We start from the raw sequence: 11,765 nt of genomic DNA, 5'->3' as shown, positions 1-11,765 counted from the left end.
TCATTGTGATTCATCAGATCTTTATTTTAAGGATGAACTCATTCTCTGTAGTACATTCTTTTGGTTCTCTAAAATAATTAGAAGGCATGGCAATAAATCATCATAAATGATTAGGGTTAGGGTTAGGGTTAGGTTAGGAAAATGTTCATCCACCAGATCTTGCCAAATAAGAACATTGCAAAATTCTGCAGAAAAACACAATACAGTATTTACAAAGGAAAACGACAATAGCCTTTTACAGGGCTGGTTGATTCTGAAATTTTTTGGAATTGATTCTGATTGACAATTCGGACAAGTTCGGCATGCAATGAATGAAAAACAGTTACAATAAACACCACTAAAATGTAATAATCAGCCATAAGCCTTCACATATGGCTTTATTTGAATGTTTCAGCATGATATAGCTACCATAACACTGAGTTATTAGAAATAGTGACATCATTACGCGGTGGAGCGAAAGAACCGGTTCATTGAAACAAACGAATTTGTTCTCGGAAATGAATCTTAATGAGGCAATGATTCCCTTTGTGGGAAATGATTCCAATACACTCTCGATTCCCAAAGGCTTGGGATCGATTCATTTGGTACAAAATAGCCGTACAAAATATGACACATACTCAATCTTCCCATGCCGTTTCATTAAAATCTAAAATGTATGAACCACATGCGTCCTTCATCAGCTAATTATACATTATGCATATTTCAGATACACATCAACTCAAGTCGAGCTTTATTGCCATTCCACATGTATGGACATATAGTGTAACAAAATGTTGTGTCTCACAGGACCACGGTGCTACATAACTAATTAAACATAAAAATAAACATCCAACAATAGAAGTATAAGAAAAACAATTATAGACAGTTGACTAGGCCTATCTGACTATACATATACTATAAATAGTTGGCTATCCATACACATAATCTGAGACTGTACAAGAACTTTACATAAATACTGTACATGAAATTGTGCAAAAGAGATATTTTAGTGGTGAGTACAAGATGATTTGTAGTGCAATGCACAAGTAAACATATATTATCAAATTGTGTCTATGTGCACATTCAAAGATACATTTGTGCTTATTTATAACCTTTAAACTAATTTATAATCGCTTTCTAAATTCATATTATAATCTCTTCTAAATTCATAGACATATCTTTCCATTTCCATTTTTCACAAATAATCATTTTCTGTCGTCAAAACACAGTTTCCCAGAAGCACTTGTTCACTAACAGCGTCCAGCGAGGAACATCAAATCACATCCAAGCCCAACCATCCATTCATCCAATCAAATCCAGTCACCATAGAGATGACCAATCAGCAGCCAGTCGCTATCCAGACATCCAGTCAGCGTCCAGACAATCAGTGCGGAATGTGCGTACGTGCGCGGGTGGGGTGAATGACGTAACCACGATCATAACTGGAAAAAAAAAAAAAACAGAAATCAATCTGACGGAGCGTTTCCATTGGTTACAGGCTCCTGGTACCCAGGAAAGAGTATGTAGCATCTCCTGCGGTAGCTTAGCAAACAGGGCAAATGTGAGGAAAGGGCGGCTGTTGTGCGGGTAAATATGGGACGGATAATGGCCATATAAACGAGAAGGTGATGATTCACCGGCAGGTGATACTGACCCAGGTGAGTGTGTGTGTATTACACTGATGTACCGCTAGCCAGGCGTGATTTGCGATGCCTGTAGCGAGAGGCAGTTGTTGACAGTACCGTAACAGTCAGTAGGCTTCAGTAGTGTACGGCGCTGCGGTATAATGCTGTTTAAAAAGCTGTTTCCATTTATTTTGCCTGGTGTTATTATTCAGATGATGTTCAACATCAGTCGCGGCCTCGCGCGTCTTTGTGTGGTGCGCGCGCGTTTGCGTGCACGTGCGTGTGTAGATGAGCATCCTTATCCTCATTCCTGAACCCTAAACTCGGCACAGCAACACTACACCTAAAGCCATATACAATATGTATTCTTGTGTGTGTGTGTGTGTGTGTGTGTATATATATATATATATATATATATATATATATATATATATATGTGTGTGTGTGTGTAATATTTATACATATAGGAAGCCATAAGTATTGATGTGCAAATTTAAATATATATATATATATATATATATATATATCGCATATATTTCAAATCAAAACTATATTTACTTTTTTAGATTGTTGAAGGTTAGCTAATTGTAGCAGGGATTAAAGTTGGGATTGTCAAATTATTAGTAGCTACTGTTTGAGATTCATTAAGTAAAATTCTTTTTTTTTTTTTTTTTTTTTTACAATAATAAAAGTTCTGAGGGGTCATTAAATAAATCACAAACTACCCAAAAACCATCTTAAACCTTACAATCTTTATATAAAACTACGCCACTACTAAAATGTCTACACATAAATTCCATCCTAAGTGAATGCAAATGAAGTTCAGCTCAGACAGTCATAGATCGATAATAATTTTTGATTATATAACTGTTTGTGGCTGTATGGTAATACAGGCACTTACTTTAAAATCTGATGAAAATATTTACATAAGCTGTTTTCTGTCTTCAAATGACAAATGGAACTCATCAGAACAGTGATGCCATATGAAATTCAATAGTAATATAAACAAGCAAATAACATAATGGATGTAAACACTGATGTCTGTGACGGATGATAAGCTCGTTGTCCGTGTTTAGTTGGGGACGTGTGTTCGTTACTCAGGGGTCGTTAAGAGCAGGAATCATTTAGCCGAGGAGCAGAGATGAGGTAGATTAGTATTGATTCACCCGAGACCAGCAGTCTATTGATCCACTCTAAAATCAGAAAAGCTTCAGAAGAGGAAAAAAAGGCCTTGTTCCTTTCCAGGCAGAAGTGCTTCCTGTTGAACGACCTTCACATGATGACGTGGACGTTATTGAGTGAACTGACTTCAGAAGTTTTTATTTATACATGACATTTACTGTAAATATGTTCCCAGAGTGTCTGCTTGTATCTGATTTTACAATTACGTAATTTTATAATACAGTATTTTCATGTCTTACAAGCTAAAAATATGGGAACACTTTACAATAAGGTTCCATTTGCTAACATTTGTTAATTACATTAGTTAACGTGAACTAACTATGAAAATACCTCTAACGTATTTATTAATCTTAGTTAATGTTTATTTCTACATTTACTAAGACATTATTCAGATCAAAAGTTGAATGGACCTGAGCTGACATGAACTATGAATGGTTGTATTTTTATTAACTAATGTTAACAAAGATGAATAAATACTGTAAGAAATGCATTGCTCATTAACTAATGTGAACTAATGGGATCTCATTGTAAATTGTTACCAAAATGTAGTAATTTATTGTCCTTTTATAATTGTAAAAATGTATAATATATATTTCATTTAACATTTATTTTGTTATATTAAAACTACAACACATACTAAAAATAGTATGTGAAAAATTCTGATGTCACAAAGCATTGCATTTTTAATACAGTTAGTGGCATATTTATAATCTAAATAAAATACAATCTAATTATAATTACATGCATTCTAAAGTCTAATCTAAAATAAATATGATTATTTTGCTTTTTTATTCCAGTTTTATACATGCATGCAGATTTGTATAAGTGCATTAACGTTTGTCCAAAGTGTCTTCAAATAGAAGAACAAAACCAGCAATAATCAGTATACAATGCGAGTGGCATCCTCTTATAATTGGCAAAACTGCATTTACATTTATGCATTTAGCAGATGCTTTTGTACAGTAGAAGAGTATAAGCAATTTGTCACAATGCCAGGTTTCTCATGGTAAACAAACTGCGAGGCGCAAAAATAGTATCACAGTAGTTATTTATCCATTAAGCATGAATGCAATATGTTAGCAGATTTACTGTGCCATGCTGGAGTCTGTTCTACGTCACGGAGGAGATTACATACTTCAGATCTTCTTTCTAACAGAATTGTGGCTTGATCTCTGTATTCTGGGGAGAAATATCCCGCTCCCGTAGGCCTGCGCGCTCCGTTATGTAAGTACATTAAGATTCTCGGGTTTCATTTTGGCACGGCGAGCCTGACGCCGCTTGAGCTAATGCATCTCATCCTGCGCGAGACACAGACACGCACACAGTGGTATTTAATGGAGCTTGTCCCCGGGGCCTTAATGATTATAATTAATTTATCTGTGTCAGTGTGATTGCAAGGTGCATTGTTAAAGCTTCCTTTCATCTTGTAAACACAAACGCACCCAGTGGAAGATTCAATTTGTTTCGGCGTGTCACAACAATTCAATCAGCATCCCTACTATTTTCTGTCAACAAAAAGGAGTAAAGCAGTGACCTCATTACAAAAATTGTTATCTGCCCTTTCATTTACCTTTACGAGGGTCACGTGTGTCCGCACCGCTGGAGGTCTGCTGATGATATATTGCTGTGCTGCGATCGGCCCTCTGCCCTGCGGTGACCTTCCTGCATTGGCCAGGAAATCACCGCAGATGAAGCCCTGACCGAATTCACGCCTGTTTCATGTCTTATGTACATGCATTTCAGTTCAGTGTAATGCAATTTCAGACTATCTTTGGCCAGTCAACATCAAATTAGCTATATTCTGGAACAAATGATTGTTTGTCAAGATATATTCCTCAGGGGCGTAAATTTCATCTGACAGTAGGGGGGGACAATAAACGTAAAATTTCTCAAGAGCAATTTTTGAAGGGGACACAAATAATAAGGCCAAAATTGTACTTGTAAGGATAGATATGTGTACATAGCATGGAGACCGTGTTTAAATATGAGTTCATGGTTCACCACGCGGTCATATTATAATTATTATTTTGCGTCATCCCATAGTATTTTAGGTTTCGTCTGAAACCTAGAATGTCTCTTTCGCATTAATTCAACCGCATTAAACCCACTGATCTGCCACTTAACCTCATATTGAACGAAACCCAACATGTAGGTCTACAATATTAGCCTAATATCAGTTCACACACAGCTTATCGCCATGTTAGTTGTAGTGGGTGACAAGCTTGTTAACCTTATAATCGCTCATAGAAAATACATAGGATATCATAATTTTTTTTTTGTCATGACTAATTTATTAATGATCCAGCATCATCTGTGTTAAAGAGAAAGAATCATTTCACCCAATGTTTAAAGAGAATAAAATAGCCTTGACAGCCTACTTACACATAACTAACTTGCTCTCTCTCACCGGACTCGTGTGTGCATCGGTAAAGAAGGAAAGCAGGCAGTGGACCAAACCACTGTGAGGAAAGGGAGGGGGGAATCAAAACATTTCTGAACTTAAAACGTTTTTTTGCATTTATTTTGTTTTACTAATCACACAGTTATTTTAAGTATATGTCCATTATATTATTTTCAATACATAGAGTCGCTTGTAATAATATTTTTAGGGGGGACAAGCCTCAGATAGGGGGGGTCCTGTCCCCCCCGTCCCCCCCGGGATTTACGCCTATGATATTCCTAATCGAATGTTACGATCCTCTAGTGCTGGACTTTTAGTATATTACACAGTAAATCTCAAGCGATCTGGCGGTACATCTTTTAGTCACTATGCTTCAAAAATTTGGAACTGTCTTGCAAATGAAGTGAGAGAGTCCACTAGTATTCAAATCTTTAAAAAGCGTGTTAAGATATACCTCTTTAAAGTTGCTTATTAGCATAGTAGTGTCAGTGTGTGTATTTTCTTTGTTTTTATATGACTTCTTTTTAATGTACTTGTTTATATTTGCTTATACTTGGTTTTTGTGTGTACTTTGTTTGTTGTTTTTAATATTTGTTTTATGCTTGTGAAGCACTTTGAGTTGCATTTTATGTATGAAAAGTGCTATACCAATAAATTATTATTATTGTTATTATTATTAAATGGAATATTCCAGATTCAGGTTAAGCATTTGTGGAATAATTCCATCATTTTTGACTTGTTCCTCGCTCAGCAAATCGAGGTTACAGTGAGGCACTTAACATAGAAGTAAAATTAATTTTAATTAATATTTTAATACTAATATTTTTTCTGAAGAAAGATGAAAGCCAAAATATTAAATGTCATGGATGAATATTTACAGAGTAATCCACTATTTTGTACAGGGGGGTTCAAATTGGCAATTTTCACCTGAGATTCAGAGTCAAATTACAGGGGGGTAAAAATGACTTCAGAAAGATGGCAGCATCATAATGTTAATTTTACACAGAGATTGGTTGGTCTGTTAGTAAAATCGGTTGACTTTAGCAATCTTTGTTGCATTATGTGCCAATGGTGACCATTCAAAAATGCCGAAACAGCACTTTTCAAGTTTTTCTCCAAAGTTTGCATGCCTGTAACTCAAGAAGTCTTAAAGATATCTTAATGCCCTTTTAGATATTGGGTCTAAACAAACTTTCCTTTTGGCATATTTATTGTTAAGGCCCTATATGGTTCGGTTCCAGAGATATTGGAATTTTAATATGGCTCCAGGTGTAAATTGTTAAAATGTACACATTTTCAGTGGTTAAAAACCAAATGTGGGTCAGTTTGCAAAAATATGATACTTCTTTTCTTTTAAAGAGGAATGTCTGAAGACCAAATAATGTTGAAACTAGAGATGTATCTTGTTTCCTTCTGTCAGGACAGCTGCATTGAACATACCTGTCTCAGTGCCATAAATATTCTTTTTCCAAAGTTTGTGTGCCTATAACTCAAGAAGTTTTAAAGATATTGCAATATGATTTTAGATTCTAGTTGTCAATAAACTTTTCTTTTGGAATCTTAAATTTCAAAGCCCTACATCGTTCAATCCCAGAGATATGGGATCTCAATGAGGCTCCATGTCCAGATTGTTGAATATTACCCATTTTCAGTAGTCAGAAACCAAATTTGGTCACTTTGTATGCAGTTAAATCTTATTTTATTTAAGGAACAATGTCTGAAGAGGAAATAATGTTAAAATTAAAATAGTTTCTTGTTTCCCTCTGTCAAAACAATTGCAGAAAAGCTGTTTGAGTGTCATAAATAGTCTTTTTCCAAACTTTGTGTGCCTGTAACTCAAGAAGTATTGAAGTTATCCTAATGTGATTTTATATTCTGGTTCCTAAGAAACTTTTCTTTTGTAATCTTAATCTTTAACGCCCTGTATGGTTTCATCTCAGAGATATCGAGATTTCAGTGCAGCTCCATGTCCAAAATTAGTATCCTACCCATTTTCAATGATCAAAAACCAAATGTGGTTTTGTGTTTATCTAGTCATCACTGTTGACAATGCAAATATGCAATAACAGTAGCCCAGGGATTAGGACTGTACAGTGTGACATGTCAGATTATGAATGACCAGGATTAAGGTATAGTATGAACTGTGTGAAATGTAAAATAAGATTACCCCGGGTTTAGAATTACCCAGTGTTAATTATTTCAAGTGTGAGAGACCTTAAATGTTTGAGGTATTATCAGTGATTCTAACAAAAATGCCCTTTAGCAGAATATACTACTTGATCTATGACTATAATAAAAAAGTGTAATCACACTTCCCTATGAGTCACAGGAACACTTTCTGATGTTTATTCATGTTCATTTTGTGCTTTAAGTAAATATGAAAAGACGATCGGTTCACGTGTTTGTTTGAACTGAGGCAATACAGTGATCTGTCACAACACATTGAAGAGCCACAAAACGGTATTTATTGTTTGAATTTCTTTAAAAATGACTCAAATTAAAAGCTGAGGGTCCTGAGACCTTGTTTCATATTAGAAGTAACCTGCTCTGTCTTCTCTGTCGGTGTGTTGTCAGTTTCCTCTTTGCTCTGCCATGTATTTTTCACTGCTTGAGAACACGTGTGGTGTGAGAGCGGCATTGTTTGTCAGTCATGGCAACAGTAACTAAGGGTGGGCGGTCAATTCTAATTTTAACATTATTTCTTCTTCACACATTGTTCTTAAATAAAATAAGAATCAGCTGCATACAAAGTGACCAAATCTGAAAATGGGTAATATTCAACAATCCGGACATAGAGCCTCATTGAGATCCCCATATCTCTGGGATTGAACGATGTAGGGCCTTGAAATTTAAGATTCCAAAAGAAAAGATTATTAACAACTAGAATCTAAAATCATATTGCAATGTTTTTAATACTTCTTGAGTTATAGGCACGCAAACTTTGGAAAAATTATATTTGTGGAACTGAGACAGGTATGTTCAATGCAGCTGTCCTGACAGAAGGAAACGAGATACATCTCTAGTTTCAACATTATTTGTTCTTCAGACATTCCTCTTAAAAAGAAAATAAATATTTTTTCCCACATTTGGTTTTTGACCACTGAAAATGTGTACATTTTTAACGATTTATGCCTGGATATTAAAATTCCAGTATCTCTGGAACCGAACCATATAGGGCCTTAAAAATAAAGATGCCAAAACCAAAGTTGGTTAAGACCCAATATCCAAAAGGGCATTAAGATGTCTTTAAAGGGGACCTATTATGCAAAAATCACTTTTATAAGGTCTTTGAACACAGTTGTGTGGCTGCAGTCTGTGAAAACAACCAGCCTATAATGTTAAAAATCCACCAACTCATTTTTTATAAGACCAGTAAATCATGAACAGTCTCTCCAAACAAGCCATTTCAGATTCTCCCTCTGTTCATGTCACCGAGGGGGAAAAGTCCCACCCATTTGTGACGCTCTTTGCCCTATTAGCATAAACACAGCCCTGAGTGAGAAGCTGCGGTCTGCCATTACTGGAGATATATACAATGTCAGCACTTAAGAGGCTTTACAAGTGTTATGTTTTTGGATGCACTAATGAACATAGGAGTTGCCATAATTTCCCCCTATCTGAGCCGAGGACACTGTGGTTAAATTTCATTTTTGAAGGAAATATCCCGGAAAAAATCGGTAAAGTCTCTTAAATGTTTAGGAATCAATACCAACGCTTTGTGTGCGAACGTCAGCTCCAGTTCTGAAAGAGCTTCTTGGCACTCTATAAGGCTAATTGCTAAAGCTATCATTGTCTCTGCCTGTTTTCACTGCTGCTGCCTTCAAGTGCTATCAGAATGATCGTGAATAGGAATGTGGTAGTTAAAAGTTGCATATGAAAGCAATCTGAGTCGATCGCTTGAAGTTGTCAAGCTCATAATCAGAAGTGGGACTTATAAAGTTTGTGATAGCATGAGACCAGCTATGTTATTATTTTTATCCCGCAGTGTTCCCCACTGTGCTAATAGCTTGTGCTAATAGTGGATTGTTTATTTGCAAAGGCTAGCACTGCTAATGCCGGAGCTTGAGCTCTTGAAGCTCCACCCTCTTCTCCGGGAGCAACAGCTCATTTGCATTTAAAACAACATACTCAAAATCAGCCCGTTTTTGCTCATAACCTAAAAATGGCAATTTTAACAAGCTATAAAAATTTATCTGTGGGGTATTTTGAGCTAAAACTTCACATATACGCTCTGGACATCAGAGACTTATTTTACATCTTGTTAAAAGGGGCATAATAATACTTCTTGAGTTACAGGCATGCAAACTTTAAAGAAAAAACTTGAAAAGTGCTGTTTCGCCATTTTTGAATGGTCACCATTGGCACATAGTGCAACAAAGATTGCTAAAGCCAACAGATTTTACTAACAGACCAACCAATCTCTGTAAAATTAACATTATGAAGCTGACCTCTTTCTGAAGTGATTTTTACCCCCTTGTAATTTGACTCTGAATCTCAGGTAAAATTGCCATTTTGAACCCCCCTGTACAAAATAGTGGATTACTCCGTAAATATTCATCCATGACATTTAATATTTTGGCTTTCATCTTTCTTCAGAAAAAATATTAGCAAAATCAAAAATTTGAGCCGTGGACCTGGTTGAGTTGACACGGAATGACCCTGTGTCTTCAGTGTCACATGATCCTTCAGAAATCATTCTAATAAGCTGATTTGCTGCTCAAGCAAGTATTTGTTTCTTTAAAAATAACTTGCTGACCCTAAACATTTGAATAGTAGTAGTGCAATTTTTTTAGATAATCTGCAATATGCCATAAATGCTATTGATTTTGCAATTCAAATCTTCCTTAATAGCAGACAGATGTTTATTTTTTGGCCCTTAGGGATTTTATTGTCAGTAAAGAGTGAATAGAAATCAAGAAACGATATTGAAGTCACAGGAACAGAAAGAGGAAATGCCAGATTGGAACCCGTGGCAGCTGGACAAGTTCAATGTGTTGGAACTCATAGGTTATATATTTCTGAAATGCTTTGCTTTGATGCAGTCTGAGGTGTCATTTTTCACTCGTTCAGTTTCCTGGTCTGAATTCTAGCCTCTTTTCAGCATGATCTGTCCTGTAAGTTTGCCAGATTGTCCAGTTGAATCGAGGAAGCAGAAACTGTGTCTTTTGTGGACATTTTGGAAACTGGGATTAGTCTTGTCTAAAGTACATCTTTTGCTCAGTGCAGTTTTACAAGGGATTCAAGTGCATGTTGTGTGAGTTTTGTTGCACTGCAGGCTTCATGCAAACTGGGATAGTGAGGAGGAGGAAGTGAGGCCTCGGCTTATGCTGTGATTCAGAATGGTTTGGTAACTTCACACCAGGGTTGTAATATAATAACTGATACATTTTAGTTGCTTTTCCTGTTTTGCGACAAACACTGCAGGTCTTCGTGTCACTCAAGATGACTCCATCTGCACTTGTCACAAAAAAATTGTGCTATGATTTTGTTCTTTATATTTTTGTTTTAGCGGTATAATATTGTGCTTTCTGTGGAAACCTGACACATCATGTATTATGTTGCATTTATACCAAGTTATCGAGTTACTCGGGTATACATTATTTACTCATTGCACATTCATTTTTTTTTGCCATAGATAGATTTGATAACTTATATGGTATGGCATGTTTAAAACGAGACATTTTAATCAGAATGTGGTTACTTTAAATTGTAATAATATTACACAATATTACTATTTTTACTGTATTTTAGATCAGTTTCAAAAACAACAAAATGTCACCAACCCCTAATTTTTCAGTCATTTTATGTCAAATGATATTTAAATGATTTAAAATCGAAATTATTTTTTACTAGATTTAAATAGTGACATTCAATATCTGATAGTCATGTAGTGTAGGGGTCGACCGATTATTACAGATCAAGTAGATCTTTTGATATTTAATTTTTTATGTTTTGAACTGATATTCAGTTGTGCTCAAAATTTTTTAATTATGGTAAATATGATCAAAGAAGGCTGTGAAAATAAGTCTGCATTGTTTATTCATTACGATGTTTCATTTAAAAAATTTAAAAAAGTCTAACCTTTAATTGAAGTAAAAAAAAAAAAAGTCACATTAGGAAATAAATATTTTTCTCTAGTACACAATGGCCACAATTATTGGTACCTCTAGAAATTCTTATGATTAAAATAGGTCTGTGCAATTAATCGAATTCGATTATCATGCGCATCTCGTCAGTAAAGCCGGTTTCGTGATTAGCAGTAAATCGCCATCACCTGCTTTCAGATGGGGCGGCAGAGCTGTAGTTCACTGACAAGCTAGGCAATATCGCGTTCATAATCGAAGACGAATCGCATGATAATCGAATTTGATTAATCGCACAGCCCTAGATTAAAATATCTAATATGAAGTATATTCCTATTCATATTTGTATTGTTTTATCACACCAGGGTGACTAGGAACATGAAGTTGTCCACCCTTATTCATATTAAAACCCCCAGCGTATTCAGTTGTCAGACACAACTGGAACTTCAAATAGCACTGGCTTCTATGGTCAGATGAAACTAAAAAAAGAGCTTT

The 11,765-nt window shown here is 35.5% G+C and overlaps 1 protein-coding gene across 2 annotated transcripts in view; it reads left to right on the top strand.

Moving 5' to 3' along the window:
- The first annotated feature begins 1,426 nt into the window (after nucleotides 1–1,426).
- Nucleotides 1,427–11,765, top strand: part of hecw1b (HECT, C2 and WW domain containing E3 ubiquitin protein ligase 1b) — a 48,647-nt gene continuing 38,308 nt past the window's right edge. Inside the window, exon 1 of one of the 2 annotated variants that reach the window (XM_058762898.1) lies at nucleotides 1,427–1,637. In XM_058762898.1, coding sequence (XP_058618881.1) covers nucleotides 1,608–1,637 — 30 coding nt within the window. In that variant the 5' untranslated portion in view covers nucleotides 1,427–1,607. The remainder of the gene's footprint in view (nucleotides 1,638–11,765) is intronic. The other variant, XM_058762888.1, reaches the window with a different exon arrangement.

The sequence above is a fragment of the Onychostoma macrolepis genome, chromosome 02 (genome assembly GCF_012432095.1).
Source record: "Onychostoma macrolepis isolate SWU-2019 chromosome 02, ASM1243209v1, whole genome shotgun sequence".
NCBI classification, from domain to species: domain Eukaryota; kingdom Metazoa; phylum Chordata; class Actinopteri; order Cypriniformes; family Cyprinidae; genus Onychostoma; species Onychostoma macrolepis.
The sequence above is the reverse complement of the archived record's forward strand: the minus strand, read 5'-3'. Positions and strand labels throughout refer to the sequence as shown.